General features: G+C 30.8%; 1 protein-coding gene across 3 annotated transcripts in view; it reads right to left on the minus strand.

Annotated features, from left to right (window-relative positions):
- Positions 1-1,057: 1,057 nt before the first annotated feature.
- The window catches only part of RP2 (RP2 activator of ARL3 GTPase), a 61,350-nt gene continuing 45,985 nt past the window's right edge, over positions 1,058-16,422 (minus strand). For all 3 annotated transcript variants that reach the window (XM_074300284.1, XM_074300282.1, XM_074300283.1), the window contains 2 exons: positions 6,817-6,902; positions 1,058-3,766 (listed from right to left, as the gene is read on the minus strand). In XM_074300284.1, coding sequence (XP_074156385.1) covers positions 3,683-3,766; positions 6,817-6,902 — 170 coding nt within the window. In that variant the 3' untranslated portion in view covers positions 1,058-3,682. The remainder of the gene's footprint in view (positions 3,767-6,816; positions 6,903-16,422) is intronic.

Below are 16,422 nucleotides of genomic sequence, written 5' to 3' on the forward strand. Positions count from 1 at the left end.
TTCTTGACTCTGGGGTTTAGCACACTGTCCAATGTCACCTAACTACCTCATCAATTGAAGAATAGCTAAACAAACTGTGGTACATGAATGTGATTAAAATAAGCACCATAAAATATAGCACGATAAGAAGCTACAAAGAATGCAGAAAAATAAATGAATTGGTATGTGATAATCAAAATCAGGAAATAACACACAAAGACAATAATGTAAATGGAAAGAATGGAAAAAAAAAAAGAAACTGAACTTTGAATAATATATGTCAAAGCTTAGTCCTGGGGCAGATTTAAGAAAGTTAAAAATCTTTCTTCTTTGCAAGTATAGAATATCAAATGCACAATTGCCCTTGGTTGATAGATTGGTTTTATTTAACTACTCTGTCTCTATCAAAAAACAAACCAAAAAAAATGTTATAAGGAATGATTCTCTGATGAGCAGAGTGAAAACGAAAGGGATATATTTGGAAATGTAAGTGATTTAAAAAAAACAAACAAAAAAGATAGCCATAAAATGTTTCTTTAAATAGGAAAATGGACAATAGGCCTTGAAGACCCATTTGAACTCTGTGACCTTTGATCATAAATACTGCTTACTATTAAAAAAAAATAAAATTACTGGTTTGAAATTAGGAACAAATAAAAAAAATTTTAATAATTAAATCTACTATCTCAAGTCATCTTTAAACACTTTGTCATAACTTCCTAAGAAGACCGTTATTTATCTGTGTTAAACATTTTATATCTTTTTAGCCAGTGCTGGGTTCACAGTGAACTATTATTGATCGATATGCAGTATATGAATATTAACTATATCTTGACAGGCTCTTAAAGTGTGTTCTTACACTAATTTAAATTAACATTTTCTGAGTATGTGCTTTAAATTCCTACACTGACATTTTTTTCTTTTGGAAAATTTGTTTCCTTGTTCTGAAATCTAAAATAAAAGTTCATTAAAATTTGGTATCTGTGATTTTGGATAATACAGTTAAAATAAAAAGATAGTGCAAATCTTGCGGTCTGCTAATACAGGGTTCAATTTGCATTAAACAAAAACAACAGGAGATGGCTCATACAGTTTTATTTTACTTCTAAAACAGAGTCACATCATGATACACAGTTTTGGTGTATGTCTGAAACATGTTAGTGATCTATAAAATGAATTAAAGCATTTTATTTTTAACAGTACTTATTATGAATTCCATTTTACAAATGCTAGATGAATTATATACAAAAGCTAGATATTAAATATACAAAAGCTGTATAAAGCAAGTAACATTATACAAGACAAAAGCTAGTCAGAAGTTTAAATATAATAATATTAGGGAAATGAATTAACATTCATTACAATAAGTATCCATGAATTGGAAAGCCATTCCAGAGAAATGCTATATAGTCAGATATTATCAAAGTTAATAGTAATGAAACTATGCTAGGGATATAACTTCACTTATTTTTTAATCTCTTCAAATAATAGGAAATCAAAGTATTTTTTCATAAAAGCATGTCTTTATGTTCAAGAGAACCTAAATAGAATCAATTTAAAGTTAAATAAGTGAAGTATATACAGTTTTAGATTCTGGCTAATAAAAATGCTAAAGGCATGTGATAAAAATTCAAAATTAGCACCCCAACCGTATAGCATATTTCTAAACCTGAATATCTTAGTAAAGATAAACCCCAAATGACAGATTTTATACAATATTGAATTTTAGTTTTTAAAATTAAGGATGCAGAACTCTGGTTTTAAAAGGCATATGTTTAACAGTGGATTTATTATAATTTAATTATGATTAGAATTTCAAATAATTCTTTTTTCCAAATCTGTTTTTTTTTTTTAAATCAATTAACCTAAGCAAATAAAAGTCCTCTTACTGCCAATTGGATTGCTGGGTATTCCTTTAGTTATAGCCAAAACAATAAACAGCTACTGATTTTTAATTCTACTTTAAGATACCATTTTCTTTATCTTAAAGAATTTTCTGGTCTCATCAAAGCTGAAGAAATGAAATGCAAAAAATCAGCACATATTCAGTATATAGCAAAGATTCTCTAAGTTCTTAACTGTATGGTTATTATACTGCATTACCTCTGACTATAATCATTTAATTTATGGAAAAGTAGTTGAGAATGGCATTTCAAATCATTATTAAAAGTAATAAAGTATACATGTCATGATTTAAATTTACATATTTTATAACTACCTTGAAAAGAATTTTTGAAAATAGCTATTTAAAAAAAAAAGAAGAAAGTTATTTTCTGTGTTTACGCCTATCACAATGGCATTATTAAGGCTTCTAATATACCCCCTTTTCAAATTTATGAAAATGGAGCACCTTCTCGTATATCTTTTGCACAATGGAAAAAACAAATTAAAATTTTCCTAAATTTTCTAAGACATTTTTGAACTCTGAATGATTTTAGGTTACAATACACTCCTCTCTATCCTCTCCCACTCCTAAACAATTACACAATCTAGATAGTCTGAAAAGTTATTTTTCACACATGTAGAATATTTTTTTTGAAAACCAAATTTATTTGGCTTTTTGGTAATCAATATATCCAAGCTATGTTGTTATCAGAAGAAAAGTCTTATTTCTGGGCAGCATCCTTACTTTTTGTATTACAGTTATATTTCTATTGATATCTTGCTCCCCCCAAAAGAGTTGTAAAAAATTTAGTTCCAAAGTTGACCACTATTATGTATATTTATTTAGAAAAGTTGTGCTATGCATAGACTGGTGTAATTACTTAGCAAAATAACTCATCAAATGTTCAGTTTGACAACTTTATATAGCAATAGGTCTATCTCCAACATACTTGTGTTTTATTCTGTAATTACAAAACCATCATTTCATTTTATAATCCTTGTCAGTGATAAATTCTTTGATCGGTTTGAACAGATACACAGTCACAGAAACAAATCTCCCTAAAAAGAAGAGGTACCAAAACAAATAATGGGCTGTGCAAAAAGTTCTTTCTTGGGAACACAATGTGGTAGCCAAAATTATCAAGAATTTAAGTAGTTTAGTTAAAGAAGTTTAAGGAATTATTAATTAGGCTTTTTTAAATAGCACTATGTAAAAATAAGTAAGATGCTTTTTGTAGATGTTAATGTTAAAATGTTTTGGTTAAGTTTTATCTAGTGTGGTGTGGGGGAAAAAGTGATTGTTTTGGAGAAGGAAAAGCTGGTTTCAAATCCCAGTTTTGCCCACTTAGCATCAGATATTGACCTTTAACAATTCACTTAACTTAACAAGGGCTCTTAGCTTTCTCATCCATAAAATGGATTGCAGAAAAGATCTCTAAGGTCCCTTCCAAGTTCTAAATCCTATGCAGCACCCTGTGCTACATTTTATTAACTTCTTAAAACTGTCTATAGATGTTTCATTGGCAGTTCATTTAAATTACAGTTTCAGAAATATGAACTTTCAAGTCCTAGGGAAGAAGAGATAGTAATCTGGAGAAGGATTTAAGTGCTAAAAATCCATTAAATGTAAATTTTAAGATGAACTATCTGTTATACATCAAATAAATGTCATACTAAACAGATTCTTTCAAAAATAATCTTTTAACATTTAGCATTAGTTAAAAAAATAATCCTAGTGCAGAAAATTATACTATCAAAATCTACATAAACAAGTGGAAAATTTGGGCTTCATATCAGAGCAATGGTTCCACGATGTACTTCACATCCCCATCTGCAGATCAGCAAAGTTGTAGAAGCTGTCGACATCTCCAGAAGCTGTTACCTTATTTTCTGATACAAACATCTATTTTAAATTTAAAAGACAAAAATATAAATAACAAATCAACACAAAATACTACTTCACTAGTGAACTTAGAGAAAAATTCTGCTGCCCTCGAACTATAAGCAATCATAAGGTTCATCCTAGATAATATCCAAACATTCAAGTCTCTTTTAATTTATATGTTGCATTTCCAGAAAATTAAATGTTAAAGTTTTTAATAGTGCTATGATGAAAATCTTCATTAAATAAAATTAGAACATTTCTAAAAGTACACTTGAAATTTCATGATTTCTTCTAAGCTGCTATGTCTTTTGGGTTACATAAAAAGGTTTCATGCTGTAATACAAAAAGCACTGGACAAGTCCTAGATTTTAATCCTGGTTCAATCTAAATGTCTTTGTTAAGTAGTGGCTTAGCCATTCTGTGTCTTATAACAACTGCCTCCTTAGTGCCCAGATTGTTAAGAAAAATGAGGTCTTACAGATTAAAAGTAGCTAGGAAACGATAAAATCCTTCCTAACCCATACACAGACATCTTGACTTTTAAATTTCTCCCTACCAAAATCTGTATAGGCACTTATTTAAATGATTTAAGCTTTATTTAAAAAATAAAATGATTCTATTAGGGAAATCTGAAATCTCAAAAATCAGAGCAACCTTTAAATTTATACACTTATATGAATTTGTGATCTCTTCAATTTGGAATGCCTTCCAATAATTTTGATTGAAATCCATGTTTTTCTATCTTGTGTGCCTTTGTCCCTCTGTAAGTTTAGTTACAACTAAACATTGTAATGATATATATATATTGTCTGGTATTAAAATACAACATTATTCCAAGCATAGTAAAATTATTATTGGTAGGTAGGAGTTTCAAATGCTCTATGGCATATCTTAATTGTTCTCAATGTTAAGATTTTCATGAAATGCAGAAACTTTAAAAGTATTTGATGGTTCTTTTTAACAGGGAGAACTGGCAATCAAAAACAATAACAGAAACTTTAAAATTTGCAAAAGACTTTGATCACAATCATTTTATTAGATTATTAAATAGATATTAGAGGATCTGAGTTATTAAATAATTTACCCATGGGTCATAAAGCTCATATGAGTTGAGATTCAATGCTAGATCTTGACTCCAAGTGCAAAAAAATATAAATATAAATGTTAGATTAAAGGATTTTAAAATTTATCTTTTAATGTTTTATCAATACTTTAAAAATATTTTTATACTAGTTCCCAGTAAATCTCTCCATTTTTTCATAATAACGAAAAGAAAAACAGTTCAACAAAACAAACTCACAAATGAAATGTACATGCACATTTTTCAGGGAATTAAAATATCTCAAAGGATAATAGCAAACTATGATATCATTAATTTTCATGAATATCTAAACTGGTAAAAAAAATTAAAAGTATAAATTATTTTAAAAGATGTAAGCAATAATTAGAATTAGGCAAAGGAAATGTGGCCTTGCAGCTGTTTGGAGCTTTTGCTTTATTAAACAGATTAAGTGATTTAAATTTAGCAAATCAAGTTGATAACATAATGCCATACAGTGTTTTGGATTTGGAGCCAAAGGGACCTATCTTCAACTCTGGGATGTGCTACTTTCATGTGATGTTGGTCAAGTCCTTTGATTTGACTTTGCTGCTCTCAGCTCTCAGTTTATTCATCTGTAAACTGAAAGCTTGGTGAAAATGATCTGAGGTCCCAGACAGCTTTAAGTTGTTTGACAAAAAGTAGAAGCTATTTTTAAATTTTAGCAATGGTGTTTTCAAAGTGCTCAACAGTACTGGAAATAGTTGTGTCCCCCTCCCCCACCTTTCAAGAAAATAAAATGTTCCAAATCTAAAATCCAACATTCAAAAGGATAATGAATAATGGAGTTGGAGTCAAAACTGCCTTCTGGTCACTTTCTATGCTCTGGTCCTCAGGTTTCAACTCATGTGTAAGAGAATGAACTGGACAAGATATCTTTCTCTAAATCAAAGAGTTAACCTACTTTATGCACTTTTTAAAAATACTGATACATTTTACTTTATATATTTAAAACCATGATTCTGAGTCATAAAAGCTTTGCCAAACTGCCTGAGAAGTGCAGAGAACTCACAAAAAAAATTAAGAGCTCTTCCTTATGTTCTGATTCTTCACACTAACATTCAAGACTTTCCATCACAGGCTTTCAATGCTATTCAAGATTTGGACATCCTATTTTGCTGAAACATATCATAATTATTTTTACCCTTACTCATAACATTTCTAATTTGGACTAGAAAATATTCTTTTTGCCTAGAAAAGTCCTACTTATCCTCCAAAGTTCAGCTAAAATTTCTTCCATGAAAACTTTCAGGACAACTATATATAGCCATCCATTCTTCCCACTCCCCTGGACAACAAATACCCTTTTCTTATTATAATGTACTATATATTTTAGCTTTGGATTTTATTGCCATTTATGGTTGCCCTGCTGGAGAATAGCTCCTTCAAATGTCCTATACCCCATGTCATAGTCCTACATTTCTCCTGTAAGAAAAGTAATCAGCAAAAGTGTTTGAAGAACTGAATCCATTTACAATTTACTTTCTAAATCATTTATTTATAAATAATACAAAGACAAACTTTAGTTTGCTTTCCAATAATCAAAATTCCAAATTAGGAAAGTTTTGAATTAACTCTGAGGTTTTGTTTACTTGAAGTAACAATGGTGTTACCTAGTGTGAGGAAAAATTTTAACTGAACCATCAGCATGGTCCATTATCATTTCATACAATTTTCAAGAAACATTGTAAGGCAACTGATAAGAGTATGCTTGGGTTCAAGTCCTTCCTTTGATTCACAATGGCTATGTCGGGGAAAGTACTTAATTTCATAGTGCTCTGGGCAAAACTCTGAGACTGGAGGATGCAGAGAAGGTACTGGCTTGTCCTGGTGAAACAATTTACTCAACCAGTATTAAATGTTAAACCAATGTCAAACTGGTTGACCAAATATTAACCAGTCCCTATGCCAAAATTTTTCAAAGACAATCCTTATCACTATCTTCCTACAATTTAATATAATTTCTCACCTTGGTCCCATTGAATACATCATTTATGATGAGTTGGCATCCTTCTACTGCACCATCTCCATTAAACTCCAAAGCAATAACAGGACCTAGAAGAAAACCAAAGAACTATTAATGAAAGGTAATTAATATATATTCTAAAATTAGCTTTTCTTCTCTTCCCCAATGGAAATAAGAAGCACTTTTGGGGAGGCAAGGTAAGGAAAAAGTGGTTGAAAGGGTATGAAGGATGATTATATTACATGGTTAAAGATTCTTTTATTTCTACTTTCAAATAATTAATGAAAAATGTATGTAAAGTGTTTTACAAACATTAAAACCTTTACAAATATTAGCTACTATTACTACTACTTTTATGGTAGGCACTAAAACACGACAAGCAACTTCTATGATGTGGTAGAAAATTAAGTAATCCTAAGTTTGAATTTCTGAGAGATATAAAAATGACTCTAGTAAAATCAAATATTATAAAAGACAATGTAGAAAAAAATAGTGGGGAGAGTTACCCTTAATTCACAGAAAAACATGATGATTAGAAACAAATAACATTTAAGGTTTTCATGTCTGCTATGTATCAATGTACTGAATGCAAGCAAGAACCACAAATTTGAAACTTTTAAAATAAATATAACCTCGAAGTACTGGCAGGAAGATAATGATGAGTGATCTATATTAATGTATAAAGATTTTATTCTGGATTCAAATCCCAGATCTATTTACAAATCTGCATGATCAATTCTGGTCCTTTTTTTTTTTTTTTTTTTTTTTTTTTTTAAATGAAATGAGGTTGTACTAGATAACTTTTAAGGTCCCTTTCATCTTTAAATCTTTGATATGAAATATGACTTTAAAAGGAATAGGAAGAAGCAGGTAGGTAGCACAGTGAATACAGCACCAGTTCCTGTAATCAGGAAGACTAGAGTTTAAATCCAGCCTAGGCACTTACTATGAGATCTTGGTTAAATTACTTAAGCCAATTGCCTGCCTCTTCCCCAAGGAGTGGGGAAAAAAAAGAAATCTTTCAAATAGACAAATCCTGAGGGCAGAAACACCATGTGGATGAGGATAAAAGGAGAGAAAAATAATTTTCTTTTTATATTATAAAGCTCCAGAAGGGCAGGTTTGTGTCTTACTTTATTTAATATTCTTATCACTTTAACTGCCTAATACATTATTATACACATAGTCATTTTGTAGAAAACTTATCTTCATAGGAATATTTACCAGTCTAAATAGAGAAGATATGGTTGATGCTTTTTTTTTAAACAATCAACAGTATTTTATTTTTCCAAATATATAGTTTATAACACTCATCCTTGTGAGACTTTTGTTTTCCAAAATTTTCCCTTATTTCCTTATCTGCCGCCCCACAAGACAGCAAGCAATCTGTTATGTTAAACATGTGCAATTCTTTTAAACATATTTACATTTCTGTCATTTTGTGCATGAAAAATCAGACCAAAAGGGTCATGAACATGAGAAAGAAAAAAAACAAAAACAAAAATTAAAAAAAAAAAAAAGGTAAAAATACTATGCTTCAATCCTCAGTCTCCATAATTCTGTCTTCTGGATATGGTTGGCATTTTCCCTCCCAAATCTTTTGGAATTATTTTTGGTTTACCGCATTGCTGAAAAAATGTATACAATGGGTACAATGTTGTCTTGGTTCTGTTCACTTCACTCAACATCAGTTCATGTAAGTCTTTCCAGGCTTTTCTTAAATGGCTGATACTTTTCTAAAACAGATCACAAAGCTGGTACAAAAAGAGAAACACTGAAGTAATATAGAAAACTTCAATTCTTAAAATAGCTACTCAAAGTCTCATGCTGCTAGAAATATACACTATCTGACAAATTCTTCACCTGGCCTTACTGAAATTTCATCTCTTGCAACAATTTTTCCTAACTTCAATAGGGAAGACTGCTTAAGTGAAATGAAAGATGCTTTTAAAAATGTGACAAGTTATCCCACAGAAAAGAAAAAAGGGCAATGTCCAAAACCAACACTTTCCCTCTTGAAATCTCCACTGTGACCTGCATAGATGGAGAGCTTCAGGTTTTAAAAAAGACAAGTACAAAAGCTAAAAGGACATAAAAACCAAGCAGTTACCACAGTGACTTAAACAAAAAGATTCTGAATAAATATGTTTTGAATTGGAGAATGACTACTATATGAATGGCGCAAACCTATAAGAATTATGTATAGGTAAGTTAAAGTGATAGGAAGCTGAAGTTTTTGAAAAAATTTTAAAGGCATTAAAAACAACTTTATTTAGGTATATTCAGAGAAAGAAGGAAGGTCTGTCCTACTTTAGGTGGGAAACATAAACAGATGTCAGAATTACTGAATTTTTGTTTTGCTTCTGTCTTTTCTACCAACAAGACTGATCCTTAAAATGGAAAGGTCAGACAAATATAATTAAGTTTAAAAGAAAATCAATTCTTGTTAAGGAAAATTAGAGCAGATGTAATTATGAAGCTATTGTGAATAATCTAAAAAGAATTATGAATAAATTTAGTAGTGCCACAAAACTAAGGATTAGCAAATTATATTTTCGAGGATAAAAGATAGATATCAGAAGCTAGAACTTTTAGCTTGACTGACATCAACCTCTAGAAAATCATTAAACAGATTAGTCTTTGAATACATTGGAAAGCAGTGATCACTAGAAACCTCTATTAGTTTGTTAAGAATTTATGATTACCTAAATTAATTTGATAAGGATACTTTAGGTCAGGGAACAAAATAAGATGCATTATAGTTTGTGGCAATGTTTTTATACTGTTGCAGATAAATGGAGATATATGGGGATGGTTAACAGTACAGATAAGTACAAAGTACATACATAAGATGTACATAAATAATCTGGGTAAATGAGTATTCCCAAAGATCCTGATTAATGGTTCAATATTAATCCAAGTATATAGAGAAGTGTGGCAGGATTCTAAGCTCAGCTTTTTCTGTTTGGCATTTTTATCAATAACCTGAATGAAGATAAACAGTATGCTTATTGTACTCACAGATGACAGAAACCTAAGAAGAAAAGCTAACACATTAGAAGATGAACTAGAATTATAATAAATAGATATAAAGTGTTCTGATTATGTTTTTTTTAAAGTTATCTTATTTTTTACATCACATTCATTTTTTAATATACTTTTCTCCTACCCGGAGAGACAGTTCTTAAAACAAAGATTTTAAAAGAAAAAGAGCAGTTCAGCAAAATTAACAAACATATGGACTGTGTTTGACAGTGTATCCAATAATCCACATCTATAGCCCCCTACCTCTGCAATGAAGTAGAGGAGGGACTTTGTTCTTAACCTTCTCTCTTCTGCTTAATTTTTTAATCCACTAAAAAAGTATAAGATGGGAAAAACCTGACTTAACAGCATTTAATATAAATCACTTGTAAGTTTTAATAGACAATCTAAGTCTCTTCTCTGTACTCCAAATCCTAATGCAATCTTATATAACATTAATGGAAGCATGATATCAAAAAGGGAACAAGCAAAAAAACCCTCTATCTATTCTACACTAGTCTGACTACAACTGGAGCATTCTTTTCAGTAGTATGTGCCATATTTTAAAATGGCTATTGAAAAATCAGAGCTTATCCAAAGAAAGGTGAGCAAGATGATAACGGTTAGAACTGTCACATAATGAATAGTTGTCATCTAGAAGAAAAATTAGAAAACAGGAATCAATGAGTAGAAGGCAGAGTGAGAAAGATTTTGACTCACCATAAGGAAGAACTCTCTAAGTATAAGAGACAGTCTATTTCATTATTAGACATTTGAGATTATAAATGATCAAGCAATAGCTGAAAAGTTGGATTAAATGATCTTCCAATTTTAAGAGTCTATGATTCCTTGACTAAATCATTTTAATTTCTATCCTTACTCATATACCCATAACATTTTGTTCATTCAGGAAAGGAGAAAAAAAAAGTTGTTTTGTTTTTTTATTTTAAATCAAAGCTATTATAAACAGCCCTTAATTATCCATGAGTAGATTACTTCTGTCAGCCTCAAGTTTCCAATCCTCTGGATATCCAGCCATACCCTCTTCTACCAATAACAAAGCCAAACCAAGAGGAAATTAACACCAGGCACCAAAAAGGAATGGTTGTCTGAAAGTAAGCCTCCAAGCCTAGTCTCAGACAGCTTTCCAAAGCCATATAAATTTTCTTTAGTCATCTCTTTGATAGTATCTACCCCTCCTTTTCCTTCTATTACCATGAATAATAAAAGGTGACTATACTTAACATTCTACTATAAAGGCCTAGTTATACTTTCTATTACAATTTCCGGATTTCAGTAAGTTAATTTTGGTTTCAAACTGAACTTGTCAGGACTGGTGTCAAATTTTTAGCCAGAGTGTAATCATGAGTTGGCCAAAAAAAATATGTTCAATTTAATTCAACATGCATTTTTATGAGTACTCACTATGTGCCAAGCATTGCAATATGCACTATGAGACATAAAAATGATATACAAGACAATTTCTGCCCACAAGGAGTTCATAATCTTGTTGGGAAGACAAGTGTGGTACCATGAAATGATTAGGAAACAATCTCAGACCGGATGTAATTAACCACTAACCTATAATAAAGTATCAAAACAAACAGTACAGATAAGAACTATGTATGATATGAATAAAAATAGGGTCTGCAAATTTGTCAGTTTTGGTTTCCTAGAAGGGAAGCTAGAAATGGACCTTTCACTAGAGAAGAGAAGAGAGAGAAAAGACTAAAAGACTATAAATACATATGAATAAAGTATAATAAATTTTTTATATATTTCATCAAATATATTTTAATACAAAGTATATTTTTTATAAAGCATAGGACAAAGGTTTTCCAAGGAACTTAGTTTCTTATGTCACAATTTTAAAATATTACATCAGAGTATAGCCTTGCACAGTATGATAAATCAATGTCCTAATCCCTTTCCATAAAGCAATTAGCCTGGTTTTGTCCTGAAAGACAAAAGAGGTATGGCAATAATCTTTATTTTAACTCAGGGAACAAAGGTAAAAGCTTAGCCTTCCTTGATACAAACTTCTGGTAGCCAATGGCATACAGATCTATCTTCTTAACTATCAAAGAGCATAATAAAGTCCACCCCCAAGAAGAGTAGATGACTTTGCTAAACTGCTAAGACCTCCTAAATCATCATACCTTCCTCCCTCTGCTGATCACACCTGTGATCTAAGTTAAATACTAGAGAATCTCTATTGAATCCTTTTTATTTTGGGATAAGTAAATCTCCTTTTTAAAAAAATGTTGAATAACTAATGGTAATATTAATATTGAATTTAAACCCAAATAATCCTGATGTGAGCCACGGCAGCCCCTACTATATATTTAGTAGAATATGAAAAATTAAGATTTTTTTCTATGCTTAAAGGTCTTAAAATTCTACTACCAAAATCTACAAAAACCCATCTGAAACAATGTTATACTCATAGTTGTCATTAATCAACTAGGTAAACTTTATCCCTCAATATTTTATAAAGTGGATGTGCTACATGACATTTCAAGAGTAACACAATATTACTTATCAAATAAAAATTTTAAAATATAAAAAACACTACATTTCTTTGTAAATTTTTTTGTAGAGAGAACATAATAGTAAGGAAAACTTAAAATTAGGTACTTTCTCACTATTTTAGCATACCTATATAGCAACGATTGCACATTACAATGGTTAGCTTTTCATCATCTAGATATATTTAAGGGCTCATTGCATTATACCAGCCACTAAAACAACTATGAATAGGGTTCCTTTTTTTTTCTCAGAGAAACTAAACAGACTAATAATAAGTGAATCATTTACATTAGGTCATAAAAGGAAAAACAGTATAACTGGATGAATAGAGAGCCAACTTAAAAGACAGAACTGGGTTCAATTACCATCTCTAACACACTGGCTGAGAGATCCCAGACAAATCAAATAACTTCAAAATGTCCTACACAACTCTCTCAGTTCTGTAAGTTGATGATCTCCATGGGTGAAGGAGAGTTTCCCTATGAGATCTCAATAATGATGAAATCACTGCTGTTACCCTCCTCAATCCTACTCTATAAATAAGTTTACTGATATAGAGTATTTTATATATGTGGTCTTAATCATACAAGAAAATTTTTAGTTTTTTAAGCATGATAGATGATAAAAGAGTAAAAGTCATAAAATACATAGTCAAAAAAGAAAAGAAAAGATAGTTGAAAAAAACCAAGCAGATTTTTAGTCAGAAAATATTTCAGAGGTTGGGAGAATTGCAGATAATCTTTCAGGGAAAGGAGGAAAGAGACAGTGATTAGGGAAAGTGAAGGCATTCTAAAAGAAAGCTGTATCATGAAAGAGGTTCAGAATTGACTATCCCATCAAATGAAAATAACAGCAGGGCTTTGATGCTCATAAAATAAATAAACCAACGAAGAGGTTGGTTGTGAATTGAGCATTTTCAGTGTTACTGAGAGTAGGAGGAAAACTTGAATTGATAGAGAAATAGAGTATGAGAAATAGAGTATGATTTTAATAAGCATTCCTACAGGGCACTACAGTAAATGCTTTCAAAGAAAGCCAGAAATTTCTCACTAAAATTTCCTGTTTACTATGGAAGAGGGAGAGAAAAGGATTTCAGTACTAGAGCCTTTTTTTTTTTTTTTTTAAGCATTACCTAGGTCCTCAAAATTCATAATAAATATAAAACCTTCTGGAACAAACTATAATAATCTTTTCATAACATTTACTGACAATGTTTAATTTTCAGTAAAAGGAGGCAAATATATTTCAATAGTGACCTTTTTTTTTTTGTTCATAAACAAATGAGGAAGCTTTAAGGAGGCCTATAATCTTTGAGAGAAATATATTGTTTTTCAAGACTATCTATTTGTCAAATGCTCGTTTTTGAAGTCTATTTCTCTTAATTTTAAAAAATTATTATAGTTTTTCATTTACAAGATATATGCATGGGTAATTTTACAACACTGACAATTGCCAAGCCTTTTGTTCCAATTTTTCCCCTCCTTCCTCCTACCCTCTTCCCCCAGATGGCAGGTTGACCATATTTTACATATGTTACATATGTTAAAGTATAAATTATATACAATATATGTATACATGTCCAAACAGTTTTCTCTTAATTTCTTAAGAACATCATTTCAACAAGGAAATAAAGGGATCACTGACCACATTTTTGATATGAAATTTTCTCAAAAAGTATCTATGACTAAATGTTTGATGAATGCAAAGAAAAAGATTATATTTAAAGGATAATATCAAATCACCCTTATTCCTTAAAGTGATTGTTATTTATGTTTGCTTACTTATATTAGAATAGTAGAAATTAATTTCAAGCACTTACCATTAGCTCCCCTAAAAGAATTAAAATCATTACTTTTTATTTCTACAGACAAGAAATAATTCTTTACTGATATTAGTTGTTCTTAAAACAGGTAGCACACAATTAAAACAACTCCAACCTGACCTGTTTAAACTATTGCCTAAAAATGGGAAAGAAATGACAAAATTGGATAAAAACCCAAGTTATTCTAACATTTCCTAATTAGTTTGACTATTGTAATTTAATTATCTATTAAAAAGAACAATAGAGACTACAACCTACTCCAATTAGCAATGACCTCCTTTGCAAAGCAGAGAAACAACACCCAAGTGTGCAACACCGATCAAGAATTGAAACTTATCTGTAGAAATCTTACAGAAAATGAAATCTTACATATATCTTATAAATAAAAATGGTCATAGATTGTAAGTAGTATCATTTAATAAAACTGAGAAACAATTGCAGGAAGAATAAGTTTAGCTCAAATTGTTGCAAGAGTTTTCTGTGTGTGGGTTTTTTTGTTTTGTTTTGTTTTTTATTATTTAGGTCTAGCATGGTCATTCATTGTGAGGAGTCACCTAACCAGATAAGACTTTCCTCATAGTATATTAAATTAGCTGAGATTCCAAATTATTTTGACCAATAAGAAATGGGATTGGGATAAAAGAATATTACCAGACTATGCCTTCTTAATGTTAAATGAAACTGGATCTGATGTGATCTTTCTTCATTATTTATCTTCTTATATTAAGAAATATAAATCCTTCCTAGCTGTGTGACTCTGGGCAAGTCACTTAACCCCATTGCCTCAGGAAAAAAAAAAAGAAATATAAATCTTACAAATATTATCTAACACTTTTTTCACTTTGTGGTTATAAATTCTTTTTTCATTTCTGACAAAGGTTCAAACTTCTATCTTTTCCTTTTTTCCTTCTTTTTAGAAAATCTCTGTTCATTGCTCAAAGTAATTAAGACCTCTGGGCCTATGCCAAAACATATCATAAGCCTGGGCTTTATTACCTTCTAGATATTTGTATTGATAGTGTCAATTAGTATCTATCCAGGAATATGGATCCCTACATAGTATTTTCATCTTTTTTTGTTATTGTTTGCATGCTTTTTTCCCTGCATTTTCCCCCTTTTTTGATTTGATTTTTTTTATGCAGCATGATAAATGTGGAAATATATATAGAAAAATTTCAAATGTTTTAACATATATTGGATATTTGCTTCTGGGAGGGGGAAAAGAGGGAGAAAAATCTGGAACACAAGGTTTTGCAAGGGTGAATGTTGAAAACTATCTTTGCATGTATATTTTCAAAATAAAAAGCTATTAAAAGCCTCTAGATAATCAAGCTATAGAGAACATGTCAGAATCCTGTAAAGGATCACAGACAGTGGAGGAACTCTGGGTGAGGTAAAAGAACCTTCAGCCCAGTGGGAACCTACTAACAATGTCTGGTTTGGCTCCCCTAAAGTTTCTCAGCTTTCTTGCGAAGTCAGGGGGCAGTGACACCCTGTGTTGTAATTGAAGCAAAATGATATCAGGTGGAAGAGTGATACCAGGTGGCAAACTACATACAATAGCAAGTTGCTTATGTGGTCCCACGTGCACAGTATATATACTTAGCACATGTCCAGTGTTTTTCTTACATAAGAATACGAGGGTATAAAAAGGGGAAAGAAGACCTTGGAATAAACAGACTCAATTTTTCCATCATCCTCAGGAGTCCTGCCTCATCACTTCTCCACTAGGAAGAGATATTTTAATCAACCTGGTGTGGGGGCTCTAGAAAGCACAGTATGTTTTATCAACCCAACTTATGGGCTCTAGAAAAAAATCAGGACACAACAGAATCCAGTGACATTAGATTCTCATTGGAGAACTTTCTCCACTAAGCAAGTAATAAGTCCAGTAGTCCCTATTCCTATGCTATTCTTTTCAAGAGCTAACAAAATTAGTAAAATATTAAAATTCTACTGAGAGAAAAAAATTGAACATTTATATGAAAATTTCAGGTCAAAGAAGATTCAAGATCCCTCTTGAATAGCTAAACTTAGTAATAGATCAAATTCAACTGATAATTACTATCCAGACTTGTAAACAGAAAAATGCCTTTCCAGAACTTTCCACAGAGTGAATATTCTTAAAATGGTAAAAACATTAAAAGAGGGTAAAATAAGGCCATTCTGTTTCTCTCAGCAGTATTTAATTTACAATTTAATCTCAAGGTGGTTCTTTTTTTTCCACTATTTGG

The sequence above is a fragment of the Sminthopsis crassicaudata genome, chromosome 3, assembly GCF_048593235.1.
Source record: "Sminthopsis crassicaudata isolate SCR6 chromosome 3, ASM4859323v1, whole genome shotgun sequence".
In the NCBI taxonomy this organism is placed as follows: domain Eukaryota; kingdom Metazoa; phylum Chordata; class Mammalia; order Dasyuromorphia; family Dasyuridae; genus Sminthopsis; species Sminthopsis crassicaudata.